This window comes from Vipera ursinii, assembly GCF_947247035.1.
Source record: "Vipera ursinii genome assembly, chromosome: 1".
NCBI classification, from domain to species: Eukaryota; Metazoa; Chordata; class Lepidosauria; order Squamata; family Viperidae; genus Vipera; species Vipera ursinii.
In genome coordinates this window covers 356,991,213-357,007,236 of record NC_139512.1, presented here as the reverse complement: position 1 = coordinate 357,007,236, position 16,024 = coordinate 356,991,213, and the positions used below count along the sequence as shown (strand labels likewise).

Sequence of the window (16,024 nt, the reverse complement as noted above, 5' to 3'; positions counted from 1 at the left end):
GGTCCCCCTCCCTTTCTGGAAGTGGAAGTCTCGGTTGTGCAGGTGGTCCTCGTTTTGTGACTGTCATTGAGATCGGCAACTTGGTCGTTAAGTGAAGCGGTCACTAAGGGAGAGCAAGACCACTTAACAACCTGGTATCCTTTGCTTTACAGGCCTGCAGAGATTATGCAGGTAGTCTCAAATTATGACCACAACTGGGAACAGAATTTCCTTTGATACGTGAGTCATGCCCCACCATTGTTAAGTGAATCATGCCATCATTAACTGAATCTGGCTTTCCGCATTGGCTTTACTTGTCAGATGCTGTTTGGGAAGGTTGCAAAAGCTGATCATGTGACCACCACCCTCCAGGCCACTGAAGTTGTTGTTAAACACATGTTGTTTATCAAGTGCCTGGATTTTGACCACCTGACCCTGGCGATACTGTGACGGTCGTAAGTGTGAGGACCGGTTCTGAGTCCCTTATTTTAGTGCCTTTGTAACCTCGAACAGTTGTAACTCGAGGAGTACGTAGAAAAGGCAAGGTTTGGTCGCAAAGTGACCTTTTCATCATTGTCATAACTGTGAACAGTCACTAAATGAGGCAGTCACTAAACGAGGACGATCCGAAGAGCGTTTGGAGCCTTTTGCCGGGAGGTTCTCCTTGATTGGAAGTCTTCTGCAAGAGGCTGAGTTATCTATCTCTCAAAAATACTTCAGAGGTCCCTGTCCCAAGCCAGGGGTGCTTGGGGAAGACTAGATGACCTCTGGTGTCGCTTCCAAGTCTAGGATTTTGCTATGGGTAGCAGTGTGAAACCCCCAAGGAATGACAAAGTTGTGGGTGCTCCATCACTGGAGCGTTTTGAAGAAGAGCTTGGACAACCATTGATCTGACACGGTCTACCCTGAGCAGGGGGTTGGACTAGATGACCTCCGAGGTCCCTTCCAACGCTGTTATTCTGACTTTAAATGCTGCTGGATATTGACTAGACTAGACTAGACTAGGCTAGACTAGACTAGACTAGACTAGACTAGACTAGACTAGACTAGACTAGAATAGAATAGAATAGAATAGAATAGAATAGAATAGAATAGAATAGAATAGAATAACAGAGTTGAAAGGGACCCTTAGAGATCTTCTAGTCCAACCCCCTGCTCAGGTAGGAAACCCTATCCCATTTCAGACACAAATTTCCCTTCCTTCTTACACCCGGGTGAACTAGAGAGACATTTGTCTAATCTGCTTCTCAGTGTTATCTCGCTGCTCTGGATCTAAAACATGCTTCACACCCCAGAGGGTCTCCTGTTTGAGCAAAGGGTTGGACTAGAAGACCTCCAAGGTCCCTTCCGACTTGGTGATTCCGTTCTGTTCAAGAGAACTGAAGAACAGAGAGCTTTGACCTCCCCGCTTCCCCCCAGGTTGGAACTGCCCTTCCTGGTGGTCTCCCATCCTTTGCACCCCAATTCCGAGCTCGTCTGTGCGGGTGACGGCCTCCCTTCTCGCTGATTGCTTCCCCCAGGTTGGAACTGCCCTTCCTGGTGGTCTCCCATCCTTTGCACCCCAATTCTGAGCTCCTCTGTGCGGGTGACGGCCTCCCTTCTCGCTGATTGCTTTCCCCAGGTTGGAACTGCCCTTCCTGGTGGTCTCCCATCCTTTGCACCCCAATTCTGAGCTCGTCTGTGCGGGTGACGGCCTCCCTTCTCGCTGATTGCCATATATTCCGTAGAGGCGTTGCTGTCGGTTACGCAACCGGGGAGGGGGGGAAGAATGTTTCTGGCCGCGTACAGAGTACATCATGGTCACCCACCATTTCTGGAAGTGGAGGTGTGGACCTCTGGGTTCCGTCCTTCATCCTCGTTTAGTGGCAGCGGGACCGATTGGGGTAGATTGTAAGGGCGACTCCGAAATATGATGTTATCGTATTTTATCTATATCTTAAATTTGTATTTGATTACTATTTCAACTTAAATTGCATTTTAATTCCATTTTCAATTGTATTTGATCAAATTCCATTTGGGATTGCTTTTATCAAGTTTTGGTGACGGGTTTGTTGCTGGAACGTTGTACTTTGATATGGCCCAAGGGCTAATCAATAAAGTTGTTGTTGTTGTTGTTTAGTGGCAGCTCAGTCATTCAATGAAGCCTTCCCCGGGCTTTCCAGCCCAGCCGAGATAGCCATGGCAAAGCCAAGAAAAACAACACACCCCAACACAAACAAATCTCCCCAAACATCTGGATTCCTGGCTCCGTTCTTTATTTTTTTTCCCCTTTTTTTGTCCCTTTCTCTCCAAACCCGCCTCCCGCCTGCTTTTGGCAGCCGACGCGTGTCTTAATCCTCGGAGAAAAGTCCGCTCCGGCGAATTTCTTTGGGGAAACTGAGTCGGGGCCGGAGGGGTTAAGCCGGTGGGGGAAAGAGGCGAGGGGGGCGGGAGGAAGTGTGTGTCTCTGTGTGTGTCTGTGTGTGTGTGTGTGTGTGTGTGTGTCTGTGTGTGTGTGGGGTGGGCTGGAGTAAGGAGCCGGGAGACGGAGAGGCAAAGATTTCTCCGTCTTTCCTCCGCAGAGCGCGCGTCTCCTCCGTCCGGCCATGGTGCGCATCCCGGCTCCTTCCAGAGGCTGTTGCACCCGGGAGGAGAGGTCTCCCAAACAGCCCCTTCCCCTTTGAGATGGACCTTGCACCCTCCTCCTCCTGCTAGTAACTGAGGCAGCCGGCTTGCCTTGGCACCGCTGCCCGCCGCCCTCTTTTTTTTGGGGAGGGGGGGTGCCCCGCGTTGCCGCAAGATGACCGAAGTCTTGGTGCAAGCCAGCAACGCCTCTCGGGAACATGCGGACCACTGCTCTTTGGATAGCCTGGAGGAGGACCCCCCGAGCAAGAGACCCCCCAACACCGGCACCAAGCTGTGGGGCAGGGTGCGGAGCAAGTTCCTTCGACACAAGGTGCGGTGCGGTGTGTGTGTGTGTGTGTGTGTGTGTGTGTGTGTGTATCTGCTTATCCCTGCCTGGTGAGTAGGAAGGGACGTCCGCGCTCCTTTGCCAACATTGTGCAAATCCTAAGAATTTGGAGAGAGAGAGAGAGAGAGAAAGAGAGAGAGAGAGAGGGAGAGAGGGAGAGAAAGAGAGAGAGAGGGAGAGAAAGAGAGAGAGAGAGAGAGGGAGAGAGAGAGACAGAGAAAGAGAAAGAGAGAGAGAGAGAGAGAGAGAGAGAGAGAGAATAAGAGCTGGAAGGGACCTTGGAGGTCTTCTAGTCCAGCCCCCTCCCTCCCTCCCTCCCTCCCTCCCTCCCTCTCAAGAACCTATACCTGGCTTGTCCTGGCGCCGGAGCTTTGAGTTCGCACGAGCCTGGAGTCTGGCTCGGCGTAGTAGCCTCTTGCAAACCTCCGCGTCCTTGGCGAGCCAGCTTCCCCTCTTCAAATGCCAGCCTTGGCGTCGGCTTTGGCCTCGGCGCTCGCCCCGTTATGATGAGTGGTTCCAGAGGATCCCCAGGGAATCCGCTGCCCTCCCCCCCCCCTCCCCCGAATGGCTTGGCCGGGATCCTTTTGTTGCGCGGCAGCTGTTGCGACGGTTCCCCCGCGCAAGGCAAAGCGCTTGGCCTGGCAGCCCATCCGAGGCGGGGTCGAAACGGGCTTTTCGGAACCTTGCTGGGACTATTATTATTATTATTATTATTATTATTGTTATTGTTATTGTTATTGTTATTGTTATTGTTATTGTTATTGTTATTGTTATTGTTATTGTTATCGTTATCGTTATCGTTATTGTTGTTATTGTTATTGTTATTGTTATTGTTGTTATTATTGTTATTGTTGTTGTTGTTGTTATTGTTGTTGTTGTTGTTTTGTTATTGTTGTTGTTTTGTTGTTGTTTTGACTGGACAGCCATTTGCCTGAAATGGTATAAGGTTTCCTGCCTGAGCAGGGGGTTGGACTAGATGACCTCCAAGGTCCCTTCCAACTTTATTATTATTATTAACAACCTGCCTCCAGAAGCTGTGAATGCTCCAACACTGGGACTTTTTAAGAAGAGGCTGGACAGCCATTTGTCTGAAATGGGATAGGGTTTCCTGCCTGAGCAGGGGGTTGGACTAGATGACCTCCATGGTCCCTTCCAACTTTATATTATTATTATTATTATTATTATTATTATTATTATTATTATTATTGTTATTGTTATTGTTATTGTTGTTATTATTGTTATTGTTGTTGTTATTATTGTTATTGTTGTTGTTGTTGTTGTTTTGTTATTGTTGTTGTTTTGTTGTTGTTTTGACTGGACAGCCATTTGCCTGAAATGGTATAAGGTTTCCTGCCTGAGCAGGGGGTTGGACTAGATGACCTCCAAGGTCCCTTCCAACTTTATTATTATTATTATTATTATTATTATTATTATTATTATTATTATTATTATTATTATTATTATTTTAGACTAAGGGGGTCTCTAGGGGTGAAGGGGGGGAGATTTTTTGCAGAGGGAGGGCTCGTAGGGGAGGAAGAAAGCTGGGGGACCACCCCCCCACCACTATAATCCCCAATATAATCACTGCACTTCTGAAGGTCAAATAGCCGGAGGTCTTAAGGAGAGAAAGAGGGTTATCCCTCTTGCATAATCTGGCAGCTGCTGACCGGCTTAGATAAAATAGGGGGGGGGTGTAAATTAAATTAAATATTAAATTAAATATTAAATATTGAATTAAATTAAATATATTAAATTAGATTAAATATTGAATTAAATGAAATATTACATTAAATTAAATATACGCAGGCAATCCTGGACTTACAACCGTTCGTCTAGTGGCCGTTGAAAGTTACAGAGGAACTTAAAAAAGTGACTTAGGACCATTTTTATTTTATTTATTTTTTTGCACTGTTGCAGCATCCCCCTGGTCACGGGATGAACATAAAGAAGTAAAGAAGTGATGGGAGAGAGGGAGGAAGAAGAAGGGAGGGAGGGAGGGAGGAAGGAAGAGATGGGAGGAAGGAAGGAAGGAAGGAGTACTCTGCACATGGTCAAGAAGCAGATTTTGGAACGCATTCTCCACCAGTTGTGGCCTCTAATAACTGGCCAAAAACTTTGGGTACAGTTTGCGACTCTCTTCAGTAAAAGGAACAAACCTTTGGAAGGCACAACAGTGTGTTTTGTGCGTCTGTGTGAGCTGAACGCTGCCCGGGATGGGTCAGTTTATTATAGCATACTTGTGAGTAGGAGAGTTTGGTCGTCATCTTTGTGTTTTTAAATGGCAAACTCCCTTTAAAGCTCCTTTGAAAGTGGTTTGTGTCAGTTCCCTAGTTCAAACTAGGGCGGGGGTCCTTAGGGTTTTTTTTTGGGTGGGGGGGCTTGGGCATCTAGGAAGACTCAGAGACGGGGGGGGGGAGCGAGCATCTTTCTGAAGGGGAAGATTTTTGGCATTTCCCGGTTGACGGAGCTGGTTTTAACTGCGCGCTCTCTTTGAAATTTTGTGCTTTTGAAGATAACCGTGGAGCAAGGATTGGGGGTGGGAATGCTGGTTTAGAGATTTGGGGGGAGCGGGGTGGAGTGGGGGGCAAAGAGTGGTGGCACCAAGGCTGGGACCACCCCCCCTTCCCGCTCCAGCCCCTTGCCTCCCCTTTGGCTGGCTTGCTAAGATCTTTGTCTGCACAGTGCCTGAATTCAGAGATGGTGTGGATACAAACCGCAATGCTTGTGTCCACACCAGGTGGTCCTCGACCTACGACTGCAACTGACCCCCAAAGTTTCTGCTGCGGTCGTTAGGCGAGTTTCGCCCCATTTTACGACTTCCCTTTCTACCTTTGTTAAGGGAATCCCTGCCGTTGTTAAATTAGTCACACGGTCGCTATAAGTGAATCTGGCTTCCCCCCCACTGACTTTGCCAGGCAGAAGGTGGCGCGAAGGGGGAATCCCGTGACACACACACACACACACACCCCGGGACGTTGCGACCGTCATAAATCGGAGTCAGTTGCCAAGCGTCCGAATTTCGATCAGGTGCGCGCGGGGAATGCTGTGACGGCCGTTAAGCGTGGAAAAGGGGTCATAAGTCGCTTCCTTTTGGTGACGTAATGGTCACTAAATGAATGGTCGTAAGTCGAGAACTGAAAAGAACGATGCATTTTTTTCTGCAAGGAGGTTAAAGCAATCGATCCGGGTTTTTAAAATAGATCTTTCCGGACTTTTAGACAGGAGAGTTGAGTTTCACCGGCTTGCAAAATTGGAAGGACTTGGGTGCTGTTTTGTCGGGCCGGGGATTGTGCGGAAAAACGACACTTTCTCTTGTGTAAGCATTTTCAGGGGCTCTGCTGATCTCGTCTCTTGCGAACCAATCCTGCCGTTCGATCTCTCATCGTCTCTCTCTCTCTCTCTTTCACTCTTCCTCAATTTCACTGAGCATTTTTTGATATATATATCCAGTTCACTAAGCAGAATATTTTCTGGCCTTGAGCCAAAGCGAGGGGGAGCTGTGTGTTTGCGCGAGAGTGCGTTTGTGTGTTTGCATGCAACTCGCACCTGTATTCAGAGATTGGCACATGCAGTTCAGTAAAGGATAAAGCTCTTTTATTGTGTTTCTATATGCATATAAAACAGTAGTTTTTCAACCTTCGGCATTTGAAGATGAGTGCGGACTTCAACTCTCAGGATACTGCTAAGCTTGTAAGCCGCCCTGAGTCTTCGGAGAAGGGCGGGTTATAAATGGAATTAAAATTAAATTAAAAATTAAATTAATTCCCTAGCGAGCATGCGTGAACTTCAACTCCCAGAATTCCCCAGCCAGCATGCCTGGAGTTCAACTCCCAGAATTCCCCAGCCAGCATGCCTGGAGTTCAACTCCCAGAATTCCCCAGCCAGCATGCCTGGAGTTCAACTCCCAGAATTCCCCAGCCAGCATGCGTGGACTTCAACTCCCAGAATTCCCCAGCCGGCATGCGTGGACTTCAATTCCCAGAATTCCCCAGCCAGCATGCGTGGATTTCAGCTCCCAGAATCCCCCAGCCAGCATGCGTGGATTTCAACTCCCAGAATTCCCCAGCCAGCATGCGTGGACTTCAACTCCCAGAATTCCCCAGCCAGCATGCATGGATTTCAGCTCCCAGAATCCCCCAGCCAGCATGCGTGGATTTCAGCTCCCAGAATCCCCCAGCCAGCATGCGTGGATTTCAGCTCCCAGAATCCCCCAGCCAGCATGCGTGGATTTCAGCTCCCAGAATCCCCCAGCCAGCATGCGTGGACGTCGACTCCCAGAATTGTCCAACCCCTTTTGCAACCTTCTGACAAGCAAAGTCAGTGGGGGAAGCCAGATTCACTTAACAGTCATGTGATTAACTTAACAAGTGCAGTGATTCCCTTAACAATCGTGGCAGCAAAGCTCGTAAAATGGGGCAAAATTCATTTACTTAGTGCTGGAAAAGTTGGGCTCAGTTGTGGTCGTAAGTCGAGGACTGCCTGCAACTCTTCTGTGTTAGTGGCCCTTTCCAAATCAATCAGATCAGAATACAGCTGGAACTGTATTGAACTTCTAGTCCAGGGGTCGGCAACCTCGGCTCTTTTATGACTCGTGGACTTCAACTCCCAGAATTCCTGAGCCAGCGTAGCTGGCTCAGGAATTCTGGGAGTTGAAGTCCACGAGTCATAAAAGAGCCGAGGTTGCCGACCCCTGTTCTAGTCCAACCCTCTGCTGCGAGGGTTCATGATCAGAAGAGCGATCGGAATCCGAATCGGGAATCACGGCACCGATTCACAATCCGGAGGCTGCTCTCTTAGGATCCCTTTCGCTCGCTTCTTTACCTTCCACTGCCTGACCTTACATGATCTTCCTTCTCAGGGAAAAAATTTGTCCCATCTTCTCTACGGTTGCCATGCCTTCCTCCTTAAAATTCATCCTTTGCCGCACACCCTGGGGGGGGGAAAGGGGAGGGGGAATTCATCTGGTTAAAACCAGCAAAAGTGGAGGCGTCAGATCTTAGGGCGGTAATTAATCTTATGGATGTAATTAATAGCGCTCTTCCTTCCCTTCCCCCCCACTGCGATTTCAGCTCTGCACTTCCAGATTGTGCTTCTGATACAGCTGAAGTGGAGATCGAGGTGAATTGAGGCATATAAATAAAATTATTATTATTATTTTGCGTTCAAATGTGCGGGGGTCTCCAATTCTGGATTCCCAACCGGGTCAGGGGAGGATGGGTCCTGCGAGTCCAGGATAGTCCTCCACCGATGACTGCCCTTGGGAGCAGAGTTTCCATGGATAAGTGAGGCGGCTCTTAAGTGAATCACGCCTAGTTTGATGACCTCTTTGCCACGGTTGTTAAGCAGATCGTCCCGGTTGTTAAGTGAATCCGGCTTCCGCCATTGACTTTGCTCGCAGAAGTCGGCTGGGAAGGTTGAAAATGGGGATCACCTGCCCCCCACCCCACCCAGGATGCTGAAACCGTCCTAAATACATGCCGGGTTAAGGGGCAGATTTTTATCATGTGACCGCGAGGATGTTACCACGGTCGTAGATGCCAGGACTAGTTATGTCGCTTTTCCAGTGCTGTTGTAAGTTTGAACGGTTGCTAAGTGAGGATCGTACGTCGAGGACTATCAGTGTTTGTCTGAAATGGTAGGGTTTCCTGCCTGAACGGGGGGGTTGGACTAGAAGACCTCCAAGGTCCCTTCCAACTCTGTATTCTATTCTTTCTGTTCCTTTCCATTCCATTCTATTCTATTCTAATAAGAGCCTTGGTGGAGCAGTGGGCTGATGCCTCCTTAAGTAACACCAGCTGCCTGCAATTAGTGCAGGTTCGAGTCCCACCAGGCTCAAGGTTGACTCAGCCTTCCATCCTTCCCAGGTAGGTCAAATGAGGACCCAGATTGTTGGGGGCAATAAACTGACTTTGTAATAATGCCGCTTGGGGGGGGTGAAAGCCCTAATAAGCAGGCATATACATAGAATGAAGGCTACTGCTAAGCACATTGATTTGTGCTTCTTAGATTGTAAGTCGCCCTGAGTCTTCAGAGGAGGGCGGGATATAAATGGGATTAAAATAATAATAAAAAAAATTCTGTTCTATTCTATTCATTCTGTTTTGTTCTGTTCTATTCTATTCATGTTCTATTCTATTCATTCTCTGTTCTATTCATTCTCTGTTCTACTCATATTCTATTCCATTCTATTCTTTCTCCTATTCTATTCTATTCATTTTCTATTCTATTCTATTCATTTTCTATTATATTCATTCTGTGTTCTGTTCTATTCTATTCATTTTCTATTTCTATTCTATTCTATTCTATTCTATTCCTATTCTATTCTATTTAAAGATTCTATTCTACTCTATTCTATTCTTTCTCCTATTCTATTCTATTCTATTCATTTTCTATTCTATTCTATTCTACTCTAGTCATTCTCTGTTCTGTTCTGTTCTCTTCCATTGCATTGCATTGCATTGCATTCCAAAATAAAAATAAAATAAAATAAAATAAAAAAATAAAATAAAATAAAATAAAATAAAATAAAATAAAATAAAATAAAATAAAATAAAATAAAATAAAATAAAATAAAGCAAGCCTAGGACCTTTTGTTAAAATATGAAGCGGAAATTCTACAGACACGTTCCGGCGTGGACAATCTGCTTCCCCCCACCCACCCACCCACGGTTTAATTTTTAGACGTCTAGAGTCCCTGTCCTTGGCTCAAATGCCCACATCCTCTGCTTGCTGCCCATAAGATCCAGACGGTCCATCTGTGCTAAATTCGAAAATATCTCCGGAACGATCCGCTCCACCAGGCCATTTTTTATTTTATTTTTTATTTGCAAAGGAGCATCTGCTCGTGGAAGGACTTTTAAATCAGGCACTTTCATCATTTTTAAAAGTCTGTGGAGACTCTTGGTCATCCAGGTCGCGGATGTCCCAAAGGCGCTTTTTTTTCCCCCACGAGGGAACTGGACTTCCTCGTTTTTCCTTTGAAGACGTTTCGCTTCTCATCCTAGAAGCTTCTTCGGCTCTGCCTGGATAATGGGGAACGGGAGGATTTATACTCCTTGCAGACAGCCGGTCCTTCGCCTTTTTTTAGAGACTCATTGAGGCCACTTGGAGGTTTACCTGTGACTTCAGGGTCACCTGAGCGGTGCAAATGGATGCGGCCCATTTTTAAGAGAGGCATATCCAAAAGGGAAATTTAATTGACCTGCTCGGCTTTTTAAGACTTCCTCAGAGGGGTAACTATTCCCTCTTTCCACTGAGTTGAAAGACACACACACAGACACACACACAGACACACACACACGATAGAGTGCAGAGAACAGCAACTAAAATGCTTTAAAGGTCTGGAGACTAAAATATACGAAGAACGGTTGCAGGAATTGAGTATGTCTAATTTAATGAAAAGAAGGATTAAAGGGGGGGGGCGATAGCAGTGTTCCAATATTTGAGGGGTTGCCACAAAGAAGAGGGGTGTGTGTGTCCCACCTATTCTCCAAAGCGCCTGAAGGCAGGAAGAGAAGCAACGGAGGGAAACTAATCCAGGAGAGAAGCAACCTGGAATTAAGGAGAAACTTCCTAACAGTGAGGACAATTAGCCAGTGGAACTCCTTGCCACCAGAAATCGTGGGCGCTCCATCACTGGAGGTTTTCAAGAAGAGGCTAGACAATTTACTTGTCTGAAATGATATAGGTTCTCCTGCCTGAGCAAGGGGGCTGGACTAGAAGACCTCCAAGGTCCCTTCCAACTCTTGTTATTCTGTTATCCATGCCGGAAGCCTAGTAAATGATGAGTAACAACTGAGGTGGGAGCTTCTTTTAGAAGTAAGAGAAAAATATCTGCAAGCAAATCCACCACAGCACAGGAGAAGAGCATCTCCAGGGAAGGCAAGAGGTAGCAACATGTTCGGGCATGAAATGGGCCACTGGAGGCACCTTAGGAATCTTTGAAACAAAGGGTGATATTTCTTATTTATTTCTTTGCTTATTTAATTTGCACGGCTGCCCACCAGCCTGAGTAGTGGACAAAATTTTAAAAATAAATAACAAACAATTAAAAGAGTGCAGAGAAGAGCAACAAAGAGGATCAGGGGACTGGAGGCTAAAACATACCAGGAACGGTTGCTGGAATTGGGGAGGTTTGGTTTAATGAAGAGAAGGACGAGGGGTGACATGATAGCAGCCTTCCAGTATCTCAGGGGCTGCCCCAAAGAAGAGGGAGTCAAGCTGTTCTCCAAAGCGCCCGAAGGCAGGACGAGAAGCAACGGATGGAAACTCATCCAGGAGAGAAGCAACCTAGAATTAAGGAGAAACTTCCTGACAGTGAGAACAACTAACCAGTGGAACTCCTTGCCTCCAGAAGTGGTGAATGCTCCAACACTGGAGGTTTTTAAGAAGAGACTGGGCATCCATTTGTCTGAAATGGTATAGGGTTTCCTGCCTGAGCAGGGGGTTGGAGTAGATGACCTCCAAGGTCCCTTCCAACTTCTTCTTCTTCTTCTTCTTCTTCTTCTTCTTCTTCTTCTTCTTCTTCTTCTTCTTCTTATTATTATTATTATTATTATTATTATTATTATTATTATTATTATTATTATTACTATTATTATTCTGAACATTAACATATACCCGCCATAAGCACGAAAGCCGGCTGGGTGACTTTGGGCCTATCACCAGGAGACGGTGAGTTCTAGGCCCGCCTTAGGCATGTCCTTCTCTCTCAGGCCAGCCCACCTCGCAGGGTCGTGGGGCAAAGAAGAGGAGCATTAGATATCTTCGCTGCCTTGAGTTATTCATAAAAATAATAAAAATGAGGTATAAGTAAGGAAGAATGAAGAAGGGAGGGAGAAAAAGGAGAGAAAGGAAGGAAGGGGAGAAAGGAAGGGAGGGAGGAAAGGAAGGAAGGAAGGGGAGGGAGAAAAGATGAAGGAAGGAAAGAGAGGGAGGAAGGAGAGAAGGAAAGGGAAGGAGAAAAGGAAGGAAAAGAGGGAGGGTGGAAGGAAGGAAGGAAGGAAGGAAGGAAGGAAGGAAGGAATAACCGCAGTGCCATGAAGGAAGGAAGGAAGGAAGGAAGGAAGGAAGGAAGGAAGGAAGGAAGGAAGGAAGGAAGGAAGGAAGGAAGGGCAATGGGTAAGAAGCTCATCAGAGGGCAGTCCAACCTGGAACTAAGGAGAAACTTCCTGACAGTGACAACTATTAACCAGTGGAACTCCTTGCCTCCAGAAGTTGTGGCAGCTCCATCACTGGAGAGTTTCACAAAAAGAATGGGGAGCCGTTTGACCGGGATGCTATCAGCCGTCTCCTGCTTGAGCAGGAGGTTGGACTAGACGACCTCCGAGGTCCCTTCCAGCCCTAGGCTTCTATGTTCTAACTTCTAGTTTGGTGCTAAATGGAGAGCGAAAGGGGAAGAAATCGGCTCCTCACAGAGGCCAAGTCTTGTGCCTCTCCCTTCCATGCCGGGCTGCTTGGATGGTGACGCTGGCCTGGAGCAGCCAAAATCCAGATTTCTGGGGGTTTGCATCCGCTCCGCTGCTGTGTTCCTGCTCGGTTTGGAAATTTTCCGTTTTTGCAGCTGCCTGCTTGGCACCGGGTCGCTTGGGGGGTGGGAAGCCTCTGTGTGTTTGCTCCTAGTTGCAAACAGCTGGGTGGAGTAAAGGCGGGTTGGAAGAATCAGTGGGTAGAGAGGCTTCAGGAAAAGTTTTTCTCAGTGGAGGACTCGGGAGTCTTCACCTGTGGAACTCCAGCCCGCTGGAAGGACTTGAGGATCAGAGAAGAGAGTTCAGGCTTGACTTAGGCTTCCACATCTAGAATAGAATAAGAATAAGAAAATGGAATAGAGTATAGAACAGAACAGAACAGAAAATATTGAAGAGAATAAAATAGAATAGAATATAGAATAGAATAGAATTATAGGATAGGATAGGATAGAATAGAATATAGAACAAAATAGAATAGAAAATATTGAATAAAATAAAATAGAATACAATACAGAATAAGAATAGAATATAGAATAGAATTATTTGATAGAATAGAATAGAATTATGGGATAGAATAGAATAGAAATATTGAATAGAATAGAATATAGAACAGAATAGAACACAATAGAATAGAAAATATTGAATACAATAAAATAGAATAGAATAGAATAGAAAATACAGAATAGAATATAGAATAGAAAATATTGAATAGAGTAGAATAGAGTAAAGTAGAGTAGAGTAGAACAATAGAATATAGAATAGAATATAGAATAGAATAGAATAGAATAGAATAGAATAGAATAGAATAGAATAGAATAGAATAGAATAGAATAGAATAGAATAGAATAGAATATAGAAATAATAGAAGAATACTTTATTGGCCAAGTGCGATTAGACACACAAGGAATTTGTCTCCTTGTGTGACTCCTTGTGTGACTCCTCCTTATGGCTAAAAATGCAGCCTAATTCTCCCTGCAAACGTTGCTAGACATAATAAGGTGGTCCTCAACTTACAACTACGATGGATCCTGCTCACGATCATAAAATGGATCAGTCATGTGACCGACTCCTTTTTTGCAGTGGCGGTCGAGCGAATCACCACGGCTGTTAAATGACTCTGTGATCGTTAAGTGAATCCCCGCTTTCATATCAGTGAATCTGCTGTCATTGTGAGAATCAGCGTGTGTATTAAGCGAATCCACCATCACTAAGCGAACACCGGTCTTGTGAAGCAAATTGATGGGGACAGTTTTGCAGAAAACCAGAAGGAAGGGTTAGGGGTTTGTTTGTTTTTTGCAAAGCTGTCATAAAACAGGCTCACGTGACTGCAAGACGATCTTAAATGCAGCTGGGTTGCCCTGCACCTGAATCCCGTGATCGCATGGGGTGGGGGTGGGGGCAACGGTCAGAACTTTGAATCAGGGCTGTAAGCAGGCCCCAGATACCGCGTTTCCCCGAAAGTGAGGCCTACACCAACAGCAAGCCCGAGCTTGATATTTTTTGGGGGGGGTGGGCCTAATATACCTACCTCAGAAATAAGCCCTAGTTTTGGGGTGAGGCACACCCCTTAAAAATCAAGCTAGGGCAGGGGTGGGGGTGCTGAGCTGCCCCATGCGTCCCGCACCCGCTTCCCTTGCAGCCAGGCCTCCCCTCGCCTGCCCACTTCTTTTTCTGAGGCCTCTTCTGCAGCCGGGCCTGCATTTCTCGGTCACAGGCCTTTCCGGAAGGCCATCATAGCTCGGTACTCGGCTGCTTAGGCCTTCCAGAAAGGCCTGACTGCAAAATGCAGGCCCGAATGCAGCTGCGGAACTTTGGCCCCAGAAGAAGTGGACCGGCTAGGTGGGGCTGGAGGTGAGGTAAGGCCTACCCCAAAAATAAGACCTCTTTTGGAGGTAAAAAAAACCCAAACAAACAAATAAGACCCGGTCTTATTTTCAGGGAAACACGGTAGGTCCATCATAATATCAAACAGTCGCTAAGTGACTGGCCATATTTTGAGGACTAGCTTAATTTTCTCCGAAAGAGCTTGAATTTGTTGCTGTTAAAACCCGTTCGGTTTTAAAATAGCCTGGCAGATGATGGATTGTGGTTATTTATTGCTGTGAAATGACAACGGTGGTTTAAGAACGCCCCGTGCACAAAAGGCACTGAATTGTCATCTAGGTTAAATCCCTTTGCCCACTTTTTTGTGCCTTTTGCACTTTTATGTGTACAGCTAGACTTCCGACTGCAGCGGCACCCCAAGTTTCTTTTGCCAAGCAAGGTAGCCGTGAGGTGAGTTTTGTCCCCATTTTGCGACCTTTGTTGCCACCGTTGTTAAGCGAATCGCCACAGTGGCTGAGTTAGTCACTCGGTTGTTAAGTGAATCTGGCTTCCCCCATTGAGTTTGCTTATCAGTAGGCCGCCAAGGGGGATCACCTGACCCCTGGGACACTGCGACGGGTCATAAATATGAGTCAGTTGCAAGGGACCCTGTGACGGTCATAAATATGAGTCAGTTGCCAAGCGTCCCAAAGTTTTGGCCATGTGACCGTGGGGAATGCTGTAACGGCTGTAACTGTGAAAAATGGTCATAAGTCGCTTTTTTCAGCGATGTTGTTAACTTTGAACGGTCACTAAGTGAACAGTCGTAAGTCAAGGACTACCTGCAGCAAAAACAGCGGTTCAGATTCTAGTCCAGGCGCCTGGCTAAGAAGTTTTTTTCCGATGGGTTTCAAGTTCTGTTTTTTCAGAAAGACATAGTATGTTTGGGGGGGGGGGGAACGGACGGACAGGGATTTCATTTTGTTTTGTTTTGTTTTGCAAGGAGCCTGGATCAATCAGTGGCTACATACGCACACATACACATGTGCATGCACAAACACACACAAAGACACACAGATGCCTGGCTCCCAGCTGTTTGCAGACAAAAAGCCAATCTCTCTCCCATTTGGCAGGAGGCGGCGGGGGGGGGGGGAACCAGGGATTTTGTTGTGTTTTGTTTTGCAGGGAGCCTGGATGGATCAGTGGCCACACACACACACACACAAACACAAACACACACACAAACACAAAATCTCTCCCATTTGGGGGAGGGGGAAAGGGGGATCAAAAAGCGAATATCTCTCCCATTTGGGGGAAAAAAACCGATTTTGTTTTGCAGGGAGCCTAGATCGATCAGTGGGGACACACACACACACACACACACACATACACGGATCCCTGGCTCCCAGCTGTTTGCACAGACAAAAAAGCCAATCTCTCTCTGCAAATGAATTTAGCCATCCGCTCCAGACACATCAATCCAGTTGCTGTTGTTTTGTTCGCCTTCTGGACAGGAGTCGGGGATCCACCAGGTGCCCCAGATCTCCTTGGGGACCAGGGGATTTGGCAGACACCTGGCCAAATAATTCGTGTGTGTGTGTGTGTGTGTGTGTGTGTGTGTGTGTGTGTGTGTACCTCAAAAACAACCCGGGGATCTGCATATACGCCAAGGTGGCGCTTTGAGAGTTTGCCCATCTCGTGCCAGCTTAAGTTGGCACCGGCGGCTGAGATCCCTCTCCGGAAGGTTTATTTTTAGGGTGTCAGAAGAAATAATGTGGGGATCCAACACGGGTTGCGCTCAGCGTTTGATAAAGCGTTTGATAAA

General features: G+C 46.6%; 1 protein-coding gene across 1 annotated transcript in view; it reads left to right on the top strand.

Annotated features, from left to right (window-relative positions):
- Nucleotides 1-2,758: 2,758 nt before the first annotated feature.
- SPECC1 (sperm antigen with calponin homology and coiled-coil domains 1) overlaps nucleotides 2,759-16,024 on the top strand; it is a gene marked incomplete at its 5' end in the record, with an annotated part of 131,613 nt that continues 118,347 nt past the window's right edge. The window contains 2 exons of the mRNA XM_083379648.1: nucleotides 2,759-2,914; nucleotides 14,612-14,670. Coding sequence (XP_083235774.1) covers nucleotides 2,759-2,914; nucleotides 14,612-14,670 — 215 coding nt within the window. The remainder of the gene's footprint in view (nucleotides 2,915-14,611; nucleotides 14,671-16,024) is intronic.